Below are 17,933 nucleotides of genomic sequence, written 5' to 3' on the forward strand. Positions count from 1 at the left end.
TAAAGAGGGTCAAAGGGGCAAGATGAGCATGTGGACAGTCTCTCCTGCAACCCCCCCACCCCCAACCCCCCACTCCCCTCCCTGTCTCGCTGAGAGGATCAAATCTGGATAATCTCTCTTCCTCATTCTTGATTTATAGTGCTAAAGACTAGGTCACTGCTGCGGGAACAAATGCAGCATATCATGCTTATACCCTGCTCATTATGTACATAAGTATCAGTACATATGTGCCTTTTTTCTACCAAGTTTTATAGCACCAGTGTGTGCTTATTTGTTGGGCTCTTTGTTTCTGTCTGCTTACAGAAGAAAACACAGGCTTGGGGAAGCACTAGGATTTTACTGAAGGATGACTCGCATCAGAACCAGAGCCTTTCTGATCTTGTCGTAGTGCCCCGATAAGCTTCCCTCCTGTAGAAAGTGCAGTACTTATAACAGTGGGCTGTGACAGGAGCTGGGTTTAACCAGCTGTTATGTGGAGGTCTACCAGATGGTCACCACATCCAAAACGTTTGGACCTAGTCCTGCTCGATTAATCTGGACTTTTTTTAAATAGCATCTGCAGTCATTGATCAGATCAGTGCTGAATTCTGTTACTGCTTTGACTGAAAATGTCTTTATTGTTTTTTTTTTGGGGGGGGGGTTCTGGTCCGCAGCAGTCTTTCCTGTGGTCATTTGTTTTACACTCTTTCGCTCTGCTTTGCTATTGTACACAACAGTATCAATTTCAGAGCAGGTTCAAGTGACCATTGTCATCCTTTGTCAGCTGTGGTGGTCGGTTCACAGAAACCCAGGTCAGCTTTGCCTGTGTGCTTTCAACAACCCTGTCTTCCTTTGTCCACCTAATTCAATTAGCCTTTAAATGTCCAGTGTGTAAAATGAGGGGGGGAAGACCGTGACATCTGGCGTTCATAGATTGCAGCGCTCGTTCGCACTCACCCCTCCCATCGGTAAAGTGACAGTGGCCTCCGAGGACAGGATACCACGGGTCAAACGACTCAGCAAGCGACGGCTCGGTTCCGATCGGCTTGCAGTGGGAACGCCAGACCCGGGTCAACCCGCTAATTTACGTGATGACGCTGAGCGTTACGTGACGCCATGTCGTCGTGCCGGTCGCGTCTCATATCACGTACCAAAACAAAGCTCTGCTCTCATTCCAGACTGGGATCAAAAGATCAAACAACACTGACCAAAAACGATTGAAAAAAAGAAAAGAAGCGACAGTCTGTTTAACTGACGTGTTGTGCCACGGACGTCCGTCATCCGGCCGCGGCAGACTCGCTGTCCTCTGCGGTCCTGGTGCTCAGGTCAGCCAGACGCCTCGTCTGCCTCGGCAGAAAGATACTCCGCGGCGGGCGGCTGTGGCATGACACTGTGTGTGTTTCTTGCACCGCGGATGAGAGCGGGGCGACTGGTTTATGCTCTGTCTGACTCCTCAGTGGGGGGTCAGACTCGGCTCATTTTGGTCAATGGGAAAGGGGCCAAATGCTGATTGTTAGCGGGTCGACCCGCGTTTAAAAAACCTGCGTCGACCCGCTAATTTTAGTGGGAAAACGGCTATAGAGGATCGGGTTGCTGATCACAAGCCTAGTCACAGACACTCAATAGAGCACTTTATATCTTACCAGTTAACGGCACTCGCGAAATGCACTCTCTGGCTGGCTGGAATCCGTTCGGGCTGCCGTACCAACGTGGCGGCACAAGATGGCGACACTCTCTAAAGCAAGACCCTTGCTGTATATATAAAAAGAATAATTATAAGGCTACGAAAACCAAACAAATTTTATAGCGATTATACACTTATACAAATATATTCATGGGTAGTATAGATTTTGCCAATAAACCTTGCCAAATATTACACACTGGACCTTTAAGTTGCACTCATTGTCACTGCTGTCTCAATTAACAACATTAAGAACTGCTGTGGCTACCTGCCACCTGTTTCTCCAGCAGCTTTTTTGTTTTCAGTCTAATTAAATTCTAAAACCACAACTGAAGCCTCATCAGTCATGATCAAATAAGTTCACAAAGTCTGCTGTTTCGCTGTATTAAAGTGAGAACATAGCTGTATAAGTAATGAATTGATCAGGAGCTGTCTTCAAGCTGTCATTCTGTCACCTTCAGCTCTCTCTTTAATTACCAGTTGTGAGTGCCAAAATATCACATAACAATGCAGCCATTGTCATTGATCTGTAGTCATGTTGTGAGAGGGTGAGAATGTGGGACGAAAAGACTCTTGCTCTTTGTTCTGCATTTTTTTGAACATCTTATTCCTTTTGTTTGCCAGGTGCCACAGGGACACCACACGTCTGGGTGTTGAATCACACTTCAGATTAACACCTGAAGAGTGAGAAAAGAACATGAGCCACCACCCAAGTGGCTCATTTTTTCGTGACTATTTGTAGTACCCTATAGGACAGAACTTTTAACCCCTTAAATTTCACTTGTATACAACCCTTGTCAAATAAAACATAGTACTGTAGCTCATGATGAATAGACTTATTTCTTGTCATTTTTCAAAATAGATTTTTAGGAATATTTTTTGATAGTTCGGTGCTTCTTTAGCAATGTGGTCAACGGCTGCTTAAAGAGCATGCTCTCAATATTCAGGACTCCAGCTTGGTTTTCAACACGGGGGGTTTTCTTGTCTCAGAGCCGTAGTGTTATGCTTTTACAGAATCAACAAAAGTAGTTTGAGGTTTACTAATTGGGATTCATGCTCTGCCACCAGTAGCCCTGACGTGGATAGACTGTGTTGCACTTGCAGAAGGCAGACCATGATAAAAGTAGACAAGACAGTTTTTTTTTTTGGTGTAATTTCCATTTATGTTGTCTTTTTGTTAAAAGAAGAACCCTTTGTTCCTTCACTGTTTTTAAGAGGATTTTGTGGTTTTGTTGAGCTTTTTCATCAACAGCTGTCTGCTGGTTATTTTTTATAGAAGCAAGAGGCTTTCTTTGTGAAAACAAATGATTTAACAAACAGGGGAAGCAGAAAGCTGTAATGTGCAGTAGCTGACAAAAGCCCTTAAGCATGTTCAGAGAGGATATATATTGGTAATTTTGGTTTGCTGTTGTCTTTGCCTATTGTTTGTTTGCATTTGTACTTGTGCGCAGCCACTGTCTGTGTTTTTGTTGAAGCTGATGTTGATTTATTTATTTTCTTATATATTCTGAGAAATTTTGGACTTGTGTAATAGTTTTATGATTTCATAGTTGCCTCCACAGTTCTACAGTGATAATGGTCTTACTTCAGTGTCTTAACCCCCTTTTTTACAGATAGTGATGCAGCAGAGACAACTGTAGTCCTGACTAAAGGGGCTGAAGTGAAAAGAATGACAGGTAGAGGCAATGGGACTCTGCCTTTATACTGGGTGACTGTGGAGTGGGTGACGTTAAACTGGGCTGTAGAGGGTTTTTTTTCTTCTTTTTTTAAGAAAAATTCATGGAATATAAATGTCTGCTAACTCAACAATGCAAGCTTTCCATTTTTACCACTTTGACCCATCTATCCACGTGTGTTGTTATCACAAATGTTTGTACTCATTCACACATTCAGTCCTCATCGGTAACTTGGTCTACCACTCTAATAATGGCAAAAATGCATTGAGGGTTTTCTGCAGTTAATTTTCCACTTCATTGGGCTATTCATCTTTGAATAATGACTGAAACGTGGAATCATAATTCAACCTTCTGGGATTAAAGCTACTAACCTCCCCTCGTCCTCTGCCTCCTCTCCTCTTCTGCTTTATTTAAGTCCAATTCTGCAATGAACAAACTGACCTCAAACGGTGCTAACTGGCCCTTTTGTGTTTCAGAGGTGGAACCAGACATCAGCGTGGGACGAATAGTAGGCTCAGGTACATCTGAAGCCCCACCAACCTAACCCGACCTCAGCCTTGGCCCGGTTCAACCCGGCATTAACATGCATCTCTGGTGATCCGATCTCAAGTATATCAGTTGACACCTGGCATTTGAATGCATCTCGAGTGACCACTTGATATCAATATCCCGAACATACATCATTTGCATTCCAAGGATCAAGTACGTTGTTGTTCTTGGGAGGAAGTAAATGCAGTTCTTCTGCCTGGTCAGACAGAACTTAGATCAGAAGAAGTACATTAGGAGAATAAATCAATACAATATAAACTGTCTGTTCCTTGGTGTATTCCAGGCAAACCGCATCACCAACAATGTTTGATGCACATTTAATTTATCTGAATCTGATATTTAGAGTTTGTGGACAAAATCAAATTCCAAGATTTGATCAATTATGAATGAGTATTTCTGTACTTCTGCTTACAAAGACAACATGTATAGATGCTGCTAAAAGTGATCAGATTTCAATGAGTCCTCGGTGCAGCCTAGGTGCAGCCACACCTTAACTCATCCAAGATGCATGTTAATGCCAAATATGATCCGATCCTTTGCTGTCATTCTGCCATTTAAAAGAAAATTACAGAAGCTTTCAAAACCCTGCAATACAGAAGCAGAATTTGTAATGGGAACAAAAAAAATTATCAACCAGATCTTTTACTAACAGGGAGAATTGCCCAAGTAAATTGAAGTAGTTTCAGTTATAAAACTGTGAAACTCACAGATAATGATATGTGTGAAGAGTTTGAAGTTCTGCACAACCATCAGCTTCTCATGCAGCTGTAGTGTGATACAACACTGCCCTCTGTTGGCGTGGGTTGATAGCAAATGGTTATCAAGTGTAGCAATCTGTAAGAGCCCGGGTGCATAACGCTTGAAGGGTTAGGGAAACCAACATTTTTCTTACTGGTGGACCCTAGCCCCTTTAATTTCTCCAATGCTTTTTCCTTTGAGTCGTCCCTCTGGCTGCCTTATGCTTCTCAACAGAAACATAATGCACACACATTCGCGCGCACACACTCATTTTGGCTGTTATTGCAAAGTCGTCATCCTCCAGGGCAGTGCTTGGACCCCTCTTTAACCAGCCGTCATGCATTCTCATCTTTCTCCTCCAGCTTATCTTTGAAGACAAGATCTGCAACCACAGGAGTAATGCTGCGCTTTTCTTACTTTTTAACTAATGCTCATGTTAATCCGAGTCATACTAAGCAGTTTACAGATAAAAGTTAATGCAGAATGTTGAGTGTTTTCATGGGGTCTGTGTGCATTGTTATAAAATGAGACTGCAGTAGATGCTTCAATGACATATTCCAAGATAAAGTTCTCATTTCACCATAAATATTTCTCCTAATTTTCTGTGCTTCTTTGTCTTCTATTTCAACGCTTCAACAGGCACCTATTGGCTGCCTCTTTGGTTGTCCATAGGTGATCTCTTAACTTCTTTTCTAACTTTTTTTTTTTTTTTTTAACTCAACAGATTGTTTTGGCTGGCTTCTCCCTAACCTTGCTTGTCTTTTTTGTCACAAGTTCTAATGCTTTTGCTTTTACATTTGCCATTTTGGTTTTCCTGTGAAAGATGTACCACATTTTGGTTTTCCTGTGAAAGATGTACCAATTTGTTAACTACAGCTAATGAGCTGATAGTTGAAATTACGTAGACTGGATGAGCCGTGCTCATGATCCAGTTCTATCAAGTTTCCATCCCAAATATGACATTTTCTTTTATCAACATCCTTTGTATACTATATATATGTGTAGTAACAGTTCATTTCTCTCTGTTTTTCTTTTCCAGTGTATGATAAGCAGGGCTTTCTGCTGCAGTTGGACACAAAACTGTGAGTAGATCCCCTTATAGTAAACACCAAGTCATTTAATTTAGCACATTTAGCAATTTTCCGTCATGTACGGGCCGGCGTATTCCTAAGTTGTTATAATTAGACAAGCTGAGTTTCCCTGTCAGACTTGAACTCCCATTTATTTAGATGTGTTTTACAGCTTGTTTCATTAAATACTTAGTCATACATTTTGGTTGATCCATGGTAAAATGGGAAAATGTAAACCTTCAGCCAATTCATCTCACTTATTTTTTTTTTTAAATAAACACACAGCATCTCATTTGAGTCCTAACCAAAACCCGGTGACAAATACACACATTTGATTAGTGGCCAGGGTAATACATTTAGAAGTTGGTGTGAATTCAGATGTAGTGAGTTTTTTTCCCCCAGTTTGCTCTTACGAGCGGCTGTGCTTTTTCAGGGTGAGAACATGCTACCTTGAGTCATTATGCAGCTGTCATTGTGTCAGCGTGTCCGTTGATATGTGTATAATTCCCTGAATTGGTTTGACACTCTTGCTCTAAACTGCACTGATAAGACCCTTTCTCTGCCCCCCATCCTCCACTATTACCATGTAGACCATAATCATATGCTGCCATCATCACCCTGGCTCTCACAGGGCATGTCTGTCCGCACTCTGCACACACACTGTAAGCACTATGTCAGCACACACTTTAAGGTGGTTTTCACATGGGTTGAGTTTGTCTAATACGGCTCCTTACTTTATAGCGACAGTGTCATTAATTACACCGGTATAGCACATGCATACAATAGTGCAATTCATCTTAAAGCCAGTAATTACTTTTCTGACTGGTTATTTATTCCCACATAGATTTCTTTCTCACCAAATCACTTTGTGAACGACATTCTAGTGGGACTGAAATGTATTACAGAGAAGAGTTTCCAGTTGTGCCGTCGTAGGCCTCAGTCAAGCCTCTTCTCCTGATTTTGGGCCTCACATAGTGCTAAGACACGGGCCTCTCTCCCATCTCCTTGTTTATTTGAACTAGATTCATGGCATTCATCAGGTTATTAATGATTGTGCTAGTATTCGGGAGGTTCTAGTTTTAGCACCGCCAGTGTGATTATTTGAACAAGGCCTCTCTGCTTTGTCTCGCCACACACACAGGTGATATTCTGAGCTGTTGCTGAGGTCTCCCAACTTCCTAAGCAACCCGTTTCCCTATCTCTCAAGCAGATTGTTTGACAAGCTCAGCTTTGAGGCTGCGAAATGTGTCAGTGTAATTGATATTCGCTTATCATGATGTGTCTGATTAATCCCTCTCTTTCTGTTCTGTTAATGTATAGTCCACTGGAGTTGGCATACAAGTATGGCAACCTCAGCGAAGGAGTGTGCAAGCCAGGATATGCAGCAGCCAAGATGACAACCATCTATCCTAAGTGAGGAGGATTGCCTTTTCTTAAACACGTAATTTCAGATAAACGCGGTGGAAATGCGTCGGTATGCTCGAGTGTGCTTAATCTAAACTTGGAGGCAGACTCTTTTTTAAACCTTAATAACTTCACATACACAATCAGCAGCTTGGGAAACAAATCATGTTAATTGGCCGTCAGCACAAGAAAAGTCTAAACTTTTACTCGAGCATACCAAGATGCATGATGTCACTCCAACTTGGCCTTAAGGGGTTTGACTCAGAAACAGAGAAGCCGCCACATTCCTATACAATCTCCCCCACTTTCAATCATGTGTCTATCATCTTCTCCCCCGCCACAAAAACTTGACTGTGTCCTTGTGATCCCCCCCGTCGCACAAAAGAACCTTTGTCACCCGAGTACAAGGTCTCCCATCTCTGCCCCACCAAATCCTAGAGCCTTAGAGGCGTCCTCTATGAACTACACTTCCTGTCCTGACTCACCATGGACGTCCTGGTGCCCAGCCCACGCTGTCCACACGATCTTCCACGGCCTTCTCTGATGGCTGCTTTGATTTTTCCTCTGAGCCTCAATGTGCTGCCTCAGTTCAATCTACAGTATAGGACATTGTAACATTAGCATTCTTGGAGCTAAGCTAATAGTGGCCCAATTTTCCACATTGCTGAATGATAGCCAATGGCGCTTGAATGCAATTATTGACTCAGTTTTGGGACGAGTATTGAACCCGATTTATCTGATGCCTGAAGATGCGGAGACGAGGAAAAAGTCAAACAAATTCAAATACATAAGGAAACATTTTAACTTTGATATACTGAATCATTTGACTGTGTGCGTTTCTACACACAAACGTCATCATCGGCATCATATTGGCTGTAAATTGCAGCGCTGTTTAACAAGACATACCAAGTAGTTTTGTGCAACTGCCCTCTGCCTCTCTGAGTGGCTACGTGTTAACAATGTCCTCCCTCATAATGACTTCCTCTAATCAGCCGCACGTGTCGGATCAAAGTTCTGTGCGAACAGAACCCCCGCTGGGAGTCCTGTGATTACTACCACCTTCATCCCAGTCACACACAGGTCAATGAGCACAATTAAGGCTGAGCTTTGTGTAAGTTTGTACACATGTATGTGTTTGTATGCATCAGTGTATAGATGTATGTACACAGTGGTGCTGTGTGCCGTGCGTTTGTGATTAATTGTTTCCTATGAGAAAGGGAGTCAACCAATTAACATCTTGTTTTTCTTTATCTCAGCCTGCTTTATTTGTTTACCGGGCATTAAAACAAATCAATTTAAATGTTCCTGTTAGCATTTTGTCTAAATAGGAGTGGCCTACAGTTCAGCTGTTAGAGAAAACCTACTTAACCTCTGGCAGTGAGGTCCTGTGTCTCTCCCTCTAATCATCTCCTGCTTCCTCCTTGTTTGTCTTCTCTGAAGCCCCTTGCCCTTGCAGAATCCAATTCATTTTCCACACCTCCCCTCCCCTCCCCTCTGCTTTACCCAAAACTGTTTGCATTGGAGCCCTAAATCAAGTGTTGGCAGTGAACTTGAAGCAGCACGGTTATGAAAATATTGCCAGTGAGAGATGGAACCAGCAAAGGAAGCAAGCACAATGCGTCCCTGCCAGTTGGCTGTTTTGGGAAGCCTCACTTTTAATTTAACAACAAGCAGCCCCCGTCTCTCTGCTTTGTCAGGATGTCAGTGACTGACTGTCGGTCAGGGTTCAGCGACTCGCAGTGATCCCGTGTTATTTATAGCCCCCTCTGGCCTCAAAAGTCTTGGGTTTAATGAATCTCCATTTGTTTTGGCAGGACAGAAGTCTGTGAGCGTGTGTGCCCCTGTCAGGTGATGTGAGAAGGCGAGAGAGCCATACATAATGCCCTCTCCTCTTGAGTCTCCCATCTCATGCTTTAAAGCTGGAGGATAATGAGGGTATCAAAGACCGATTAGGGTGCTTAGAAGAGTTGAAGCTATCCGGAAGGCCTCCCAATAATGTCAGCCATGTTTGGTCATTGTGCCTCGGAGCTCCACATATTTCTTGTGAACCCACACCAGTGTTATGGTAACAAACCATTCCAGCCTCCTGCTCAGAAAACACCAGAGTGTGATCGTAGTTGTGTGTCTTCTCTCGATTCCAAACTTTAAAATGCCTTTTCTAGTTAGTGTAGTCTGCCAGCTGTTGGACCCATAATTTATGATGGTGAGAGAAGAGAAGCATGTGTGTGTGTGTGTGTGTGTGTAGGGCAAGCCAACCATCAGCCTCCCGGCAAGATGCAGGAATTATGTTGCCGGTGGTCTGGCTCCAGTTAATGAGACAGTACAACAATCCCTGTAACTGTCTTCTGTCATAAACAAAATAATGCGCGCCAGCTCTCTAGATCACTTCACGGCGCCCAGCGTTGACTTTCCTGTCCTGAATGATTATTCCAGTCCAACATTTAGAGAAACTGGAGAAATATGTCCAGGATGATCCATGCATGTTAACGCCAGAAAAGAGACAGCTCTCTCCTCTCGTGTGTCCCCCCGAGCTTGACAGCGGGTCATAAAAACACACATCCATCCTGAAGCCACACTCGCACAAGTGGCACGTAGCCCAGCACTCGGGTCGCAGGCGTGACTAAGAGGAAATGGCTTCTTTTGATTTTAGTGCTGCAATTAATCAAAGAGGGACCCACACACACGCTTCTACATACACACACAGGATAAGGAAGAGGCGATGCTGAAAGTAGCAGTTCATGGGGCAATAAAAACACTGGTCACACACAGGCGTATTTTTGAATATCAGATTCTGTTTGTTTTTTAATGGGGCACAATGGCTTCTCGCTTGAGTTGTTGAAACTGTGTGCTCTCTGTCATGAGAAAACACAGACATCTCATATGTTAGAGTCAAGTCTCTGAGAAGTTTCTTGTTAGAGAACAACTTCCTCCACTCTAATTCAGTTTGTACAAACACTGCTGCCCCAGATCATTCGAGGAAAAGCATTCTGGCACGAGCACGTTGTCTCGGCAGATTTATCAAAACTGTGTGTCTGATGTGATTTAGACTTGGGTGGAGAGGTTATGTTGATGGGTTACGCACTGCAGCTGCCTTCTGTCTCTCCCCATGCCTCTTTGCATTAGCTTATATTATTTGCTTAGTATTAAGCCATGTTGCTAATGTGTGTGCTTGTTTTGAGAAGCTTCAGCAGGGCACGGGAGGTAGGGATGCTATTACATTAATGACAGTAGACCAAGTTCAATTCTTAATCACTCGGTGGCATAAACTCTTCCCTTCACCAAAGACTCCACCTGTGAGGATTGTGTTAATGTGGGCAAAGATGTGGCAGGGGGATACACAGCAGAATAAGTAATTCTTTATGGTAGAGAAGATTTACTAAGGAAAGTCATTATTGCAACATGATGCATTTCTTTGATTTTGCAGATATGAATTTGTTCTGTGTGTCACCTTGTTCTTTCCGTCCTTTCTTGCCTTTGCAGGTTCATGAAACCAGCGCCCATGTTTCTTGATCGGAACTTCAAACGTCTAGCTAAAGTCACCAGTTACTTACCTCCCTTTGGTTTTAAAACTCAAGGTAAGAAATATTTATTACATCAAAAAGGGGGGGGGTGGTATCGAGTGCTTGTGGTGGAAACAAAGGAGTAAGCTCCAGGTATTGCGGGGTGCTCTTGAAGTTGAAAAAATTGAGAAACGACGAAAAAAAGCACAAGGCTTGCTTCAGGCAGTCACGCGCACGGAGACAAGGTGTTGTGTAAAAGGTCTTTAATTAATCAGGGCATGGATAAAGATAAAAAAGACGCCGACTGGTTTCGACCGACAGGGTCTTCTTCAGGGCGTGGGTCAGGGATCAGAGACAGGTGGGAGTCCCTTATAGACTCTGTGGGTGGGCCAAAGGCTGGCTGCTAATCAAAAACAATAGTGATAAATTAATATAGTTAAACAATAACGTGTGTGTATCAACCAAAGAATATAATAGTCAAAGAATATAATCAAAAAAATATAATAAGAGCTATGTTTATAAATGATGAGGACATGCCAAACAAATAAGAAAAGTATATCCACACTAAATAATCTAGAACAAAAAGAATATGGGAGAAACGCAGTTTTTCTATTTCTATTTATTACATCAGTTCCCCTTCCCAATAGTGAATATATGTGACCTCAAGGCCAGTGAAGTTCATGCTGCTTCTTTTTGACTTTCTATATGTAGGCATGCTTTAGTTAAAGGATTATTTCAACACTGAATTTTGCGCCCCTCAAAGTCTGAGAATTCACAAGACGCAAATTAAAACCAAAGAATCAGCTGAGATCTACTGACATTCAGCCCCTAGTACGGTTCGAGCTCCAAAACGTTGAAGTTAGCACTGCAGTTTTGTATTGAATAATAGTCTGGAGCTTAAATTGAGATAACCCTAATGACATCACCAGAGTTATTTTCTCAGACTTAGAAAAGCTCCTGCCAGAGCCACAGATAATATTGCAAAATCTAACCTCATGTGTAAGATCAGTGGAGTGTTCCTTCACTGCTCAACCTGTGTGGAAGGTTTAGATGCTGTGTCGGAGCGTAACAGTTGCTGCACTGTACAGTGCTTTGTGCCTGTGGTGCCTGTTATCTTAAAGTAATAAACCATCTGATTGTGTTGGTATCAAGCTCGGCTTCGTGTGGTTTCAATATTGCACAGATTTTTTTTTTTATGGTCTTGTTCTGCGTTGCCAACATTGCCCCCGGAGTCAATGGAGGTGATGAAAGGAAAAGTAAGGGCTGCCAACTCTTATCACCAGGAATCAGTTGGCTTCTCATACTGTATCTACTTATCCAATCTAGGCCAATCAACAGGCTGTCAACATCTCTTATGAGATAAGTTATTTTATAGAATTGCCGTTTGTTTCTTTCCGTTGTGAAAGATACCCTAGATGCGAACAGTGGTTCACATGTATGAAACCAATATGCTTATTTTGTCCGAATACCTGCTCGTTTCAGCGCTTTTCATCATCAAGGCTGCACTCTGATGGTTTTGCTGTGGAGAATGCCAAAGTTCTGCCACTTGCGCACTTTTCATCATTTGTCATTGTTACGAGGCTGGTGTTTTTGGCAGAATACATTTTTCCTCAGGGTTATTACTGTGTCCTGTTGTGAGTAAGGACAAGGTGAGAGGGCTAATCCATCACAGTGCACATCCAGTGACCATTGGGATTTTTTTCCCCTGAAATTGTGTTATCATGAAATAGTAATGCAAACAAAGTTTGTTTCTGAAAACTGGTGCTTTTGTTTTATCCATGGACTGCCTCAGTCCCCACAAATTAGCTTTCTTTTTTTTTTCTTTTTTTTAAATACAAGTTATAACTAAATCGTCCATGCTTGGTTCTTGTTTGACATCTGAGTTTTATTTGCAGACATAGTAGCTCATAATGTGCAACAGATTACACTGCAAAGGATATTTCAGGAAGGATATTGTGAGTGGAACTGTCAAATCAGATTTATTCCTGTATTTTTGAGCCCATTTGAAAAAAACACTTTCCAGTTCCAGTCTGCATAATTTACTGTTTAATATGGTTATCTTTTTCTTTTAAATTTTGCTCCATTTTTGTAACCCTCTGTCCCGGCTGAAACAAAATATTTGGTGACCATTCATGACAGGTTTACTGTAGATTGTAGATTTTATTTATTTAGAATCCACATATTGCTGTCTGTTTGTCATAATAACAACCTTTTTAGTGATGAGCCCTCTGTCTTCTTTCCACACACAGTGCTTGTTTTCTGACCTTAACATGCTTCAGCACTTCTGATATCAAACCAGTGCATAATATCATGGGAAGCAAAGAGATAACATTAACTTGCCTTCAGTGACATGCTCTGTCACATATTTTCCAGTGCCTAGAGGCAGAAGGTACACTGAATGATACCTTTTGTGCTCTGGCAAGTTCTCTGCTGTCATATTAACATATGCACGCAGACACACACACACACAGTCACCCACATACACACACCTTCAATCACTATCAAAAGAGCACTCCCTGTGTGAGTGTCACACCTGGTTTCTGTTTTTTCGATGGACTGCGACGGCAGTGGGGTTTCCCTTTTAGTGGTACCCATGTGGAGAGATGATACGTGTGGATCTTGAATAGAACGCCACAAAGGATTCCAAATTGGGAACACGGAGAGGAGGCGGTGGTGGGCGGGAGTTTTATTTTTACCCTTTCTCCTGCCAGGAGGTATCTTTTGGCACACATCAACCATAGCCTGAGAACAGTAAAGCTGTGTTGATTCGGTCTCAGAGAATAGCTGCTGTCAGGATGCCAGTCAGACACTAAACTAAACGGTCGACATGTGTTACTGATTATACTTTGCATTAATTGTGAAATGCTGAACCACAAATGAAATGTTATTCTTTCGAAATAAGTTATTTCGGAAGTGTTAAGCGAACTTTGCAGAGATACTTTTTAAAACTCAGTCAGTTGGTCGCACTCAGTCTTTATGGCCCATTTTGACAAAAACATTAACTTTAGAGGAAGAGACAAAAAATGTGATTAATAATATTAAATACGTTTAAGTTGTAGCTTTGTTTCGCCCCCTCATGTTCTCCATTTCAGTTAGGCAGATGCCGGTTATCTATGTTATCTCACCACCTACTGCAACTTATGTTGATAAACTGAACTTTTGATAAACTGAGGGAATTTTGCAATACCAGGGCAGGAATATGGAATATGTTCCTCATGAGCTATATTTAGCAAACCTGTCAGGAGGAAAGACAGAAATTGCTAGAGACTTGTTGAGAGTTGTTTCAGCTGCTTTGTTTGATACTTCTCCATGCAGGTCACCATTTGTCTTTATCTCCCCTGATGTCAGCAGAGACAGTTGTGTTTAACGCCAGCAAGCTGCGCGTAATACTGAATTATCCTCCAGTGTGGTGTACACAAGATTACAGAGGTTTATGTATACTTGCAAAGCTGATGTTGACTGTTTAAATAATCTCAGTCAGTACCAGCATTGCATGAAGTGTCCACAACTGCACTGGGCTTTTAAAAGCAGAATAGCAGATGGTATGGATTGACCAACTCCGGAGAGAAAAGGTGTGTGGTTAACTGAAAGAGTCCTTCCCAAGGTATTTCCAATTGGAAGCTTTTGATTGATTGAGTTTTACAGATGGTAGGATAAAATCAGAATAAATAGCTTGAGATGGCGATCTTTTATTGGCCAGGACAAGTAAAATGTTTCTTTCTGTAGGTAATTTTATCTTTGCGTGTAGAATTGCATCATTTCTTCCCAATGTGAACATCAGGCTCTCGCAGACCTTTGCCAGTCGAGACAGAGGTGTGTGAAACCTCCTTGTATTAGTATTTCTTTTTGTTGTAGCAACTGTAGCAAATCAGTGATGCTATGTCCTCAGCTGCTTATTTACAAGTTTGATAAACTGATGAATGATATCACTGGGCCACAGTTGTTTTTGTTTTGTTCTCTCATTCTCAGCATGCCCACCAATTGAAGACACACAGGCTGTTATGTAACTTGACACAAAGTTGAGATGAAACAAGATTTAGACAGTAAGACATAGTGAATTGGTGCCAAAGTCTTCAGCACACCTCACATCTGTGGTCCACAGGCCACATATATTTTTTTAGGATCGTTCAAATATAAAATATGATATCAAATTATTATTTTGTCTTTTTCCCCATGGCAGTTAATGATGAGTGCTAAGCCTATCTAAGTTAAGGCCTACAAAATACCACAATAAATACCACTCCCTCATCACATGATTTCTTTATATTGTTTAGGCTACACTCTTCCTGACAGTGTCTCTGTGTTTATGTGTTATGCGGTGCTTCCGCCGTTCCTCTCTGTTGCCAGTAAAGATTTTTGTCATTTCAAGAGTTCCATGTTGGACTAATGTCTGAACCTACAGCCATCTGTCTCCGGCTCTACCACGAGACATACTTTGCTGAAATGTTTACCCCGCGTACTTATAACAATTAGCTTCCATGCCGTTCTCTGGAAGAGAGTCCTGCTCATTGTGATTTTTCACTTTTCACTCGCTTGGATCCAGGTGTGGTCCTCGGTCTTGTGTTTATGCTGTTCGGGGTGATGCTTGACGCCAGACATCGACACCACATCCAAACAATGGGCTGTTTCTCTGCTCGCCTCTCCTCAGCAGGTTAATCATTAGGATCGTTAGCCTGGGTGAATGGGGCTGTAATATGTCTTACAAACTGCTTTGAGGCCCCAGTCTAAACTTTGTCCTTCTCACTCTTCCCTTTACTCTCGCTTTTACAATTCCTCTTGCCCCCCCACCCCCTTTGTGAAGTATGTGCTATATGGTGATGGTGATTATATACTTAAAGAGCAGAGGGCAATGAAAATACCACTCATTTTTTTGAGAATAACTTTTCATACAGGAGGCAGATTGAGCAAAGGTAGGCAGAGTGTCCTAATAGTATAATCCATGTGGCCCATCTAAGGTGCTTCCAAATTGCAACTGAAACCTGGATTAAAGATAGCAACAGTGATGGCTTTGAGATGTTGTATGAGAGGTCTAAAAATGGTCAAGAGGAAAGAGAAATAATTGAAATATCTAACACTGGAAGGATGACTCTAGCAGAATGCCCCGTCGAACATGGCAGGAATGTGTGCTATGGCTAAACATCCCCGTTTTTCGCCCTGCGATCAGAGGGGTGCTGGCCACGCAGGGAGACGAGCTCAACATCGCCCACTTAACCAGGAGAATGTGCTTGTTTGAAAACAGCATTCCTCTCTGAGTGCTTTTATGGGAGAGTTTCTACATACACACGCATACCATGCTGAACCCTGTACGTCTGCTTCTCCCAGATTCACTCCTCTCCGTTTTCTCCTATCACCGCTATTCCTGTGGGCTGATTGATCAGTCCTTATCTCTGACTGGATAAATGGACAGAGGCGTTTTCTCTCCTCCAACTGTCTAAAGACCACCTAGATTGCTATATTTCTAGTGGTATGTTGGAGCTTTCATCAGGTTATACATCTAAAGGAACAGGTCCCCCACTCCTGGCTTTTCAAATATATCATATTCACTATTAGAGAACATCTAATCTGTGATGTTACTCTGCTGTCCTGCTCCACAAGGAGTGAGTCCTTGACATGACGAACCCTGAGGATAACAATTCATTTTTCGGTAGTAGATTATGTGACATTGTCTTTGATGGAGAGAATGCAATACTTGTGGTTTGAAGCTCGTCTGCTTTTGTTGCAAAGAAAGCAACTGTCCACCATTGTATTTATACAGGAGAATAAAATAATCTCCGCTATATTCTCAAGTTTTTTTTGTCTTGTATGATGTGCTGCAGTGCAATGTAAGTGATAACCTTATTTGTCCTCTTCATGGTGGTTATTTCTTTTTTTCCTTCTGCAGAAAGAATCATAGACAGCATATTAACTGCCACAAAAAGTTATGGACTTGGAGAGGAGCTGGACAGGTAATTACCACTGCTCAACCACATCCCCAGGGAGTCCCGTTTCATCTTTCTATCACTTTGTAATATGACTAACATCTGACCCTCCTGTCTTGCAGTCTCAGCTGTAAAAGGTGCATCATCGTGGGAAACGGGGGCATCCTGTTCAATAAATCTCTGGGCTCCCGCATAGATGACTACGATGTCGTAGTGAGGTGAGACAACTCCTCCGATGAGTGCATAATCTGTAGCTGGTTAAGTGTAAATGAGAATCTAAAATCTTGACACCTCACTTTCTGTGCCATGGACCTTGTTGGCTGTTTGAAGAATTCCGCTGACTAAAACTTTTTCTCTGCTGGCAGGTTAAACGAGGCACCAGTAAGCGGATACGGCAGAGACGTAGGGACCAAAACCACCATGAGGATAACCTATCCAGAGGGGGCTATCCAGAAACCTGCAAACTATGAAAAAGACTCACTTTTTGTTTTCTCGGCTTTCAAACCACTGGATTTCAAGTGGCTCCGACAGATGGTCTTCAAGGAGAAACCGGTAAGCTTGTATTTAGATCATTGTTAAGTAAGGAAAGTGGGAAAAAAGAACATATTTGACACACACACAACACCAGTAAAGATAACAGAAGGATGACTCTCGGCGGAAAAATCTGAGACACTTTAAGTGGGTGTTCAAATATAAAAAGGTCCAAAAGGAGAGAAGCGTCTGCTGCACAACAAAGCTCGGTTCTAGGACTTAAACCACTTAAAAGTATTTTTTTTACTACTATGTGCCTGAATATCTGAGTTGTGATGTGTTTTTTTTAATATTTAGCAGTGTGCAGCAGTCTAACCTCTGATCACATTCTGTACATTCCTTTCTGTTGAAATGTAAGCCATTTTAGTAAAGGGATTCAGAGGACAACACAGATCTCTACGATATAGTGTGGATGTTTTAAATGCTTTGAATGGTTTAGATACTTAATGTGGAAAGGACAGATGAGAAAAACCAATGACTGGTACATGTATACACACATCCCCCCGGCTCTGGCCCTGGCTTTTCACACCATGTTTTAATTTTATCCTGAATAATCATTCTCTCCTGTTCACTTGTTCACTCATGTTTGTGTAGCGCCACACTTATAATTATGGCTTAATTCACCACATAACAAATCTCTTGGGTGTCCTTTGAAACATTCTCATTGCCACAGTTAACTGGCAGGCTGTGAATTGGCCTCTTATCACAAGGGTCAGAATGAATGACAGAAGAGGGTCTCCCATATCTCTTAATGTGTTTCAGAAAGCATTCATTTTTAATGGCTCTGATGTTCCCTATTTGAAAACCTTTGTCACTGAAAAAAAGCTTTCATAAGCACTCTCATTCAGTTCTTCTTGAACAGTCTTTAGTATCTCTGCAAGATTTTT

General features: G+C 42.1%; 1 protein-coding gene across 14 annotated transcripts in view; it reads left to right on the forward strand.

Annotated features, from left to right (window-relative positions):
* The window catches only part of st3gal3b (ST3 beta-galactoside alpha-2,3-sialyltransferase 3b), a 45,779-nt gene that overhangs the window by 14,533 nt on the left and 13,313 nt on the right, over nt 1-17,933 (forward strand). For 5 of the 14 annotated variants that reach the window (XM_085804289.1, XM_085804287.1, XM_085804288.1 and 2 more), the window contains exons 3-10: nt 3,274-3,336; nt 3,813-3,854; nt 5,663-5,705; nt 7,014-7,106; nt 10,578-10,672; nt 16,479-16,542; nt 16,638-16,733; nt 16,881-17,067. In XM_085804289.1, the coding sequence (XP_085660415.1) occupies nt 3,274-3,336; nt 3,813-3,854; nt 5,663-5,705; nt 7,014-7,106; nt 10,578-10,672; nt 16,479-16,542; nt 16,638-16,733; nt 16,881-17,067 (683 nt within the window). The remainder of the gene's footprint in view (nt 1-3,273; nt 3,337-3,812; nt 3,855-5,662; nt 5,706-7,013; nt 7,107-10,577; nt 10,673-16,478; nt 16,543-16,637; nt 16,734-16,880; nt 17,068-17,933) is intronic. The other 9 variants (XM_085804294.1, XM_085804292.1, XM_085804293.1 and 6 more) reach the window with 3 other exon arrangements.

Source organism: Trachurus japonicus, chromosome 17 (assembly GCF_045865225.1).
Source record: "Trachurus japonicus isolate A0001 chromosome 17, Traja_1.0".
Classification (NCBI taxonomy): Eukaryota; Metazoa; Chordata; class Actinopteri; order Carangiformes; family Carangidae; genus Trachurus; species Trachurus japonicus.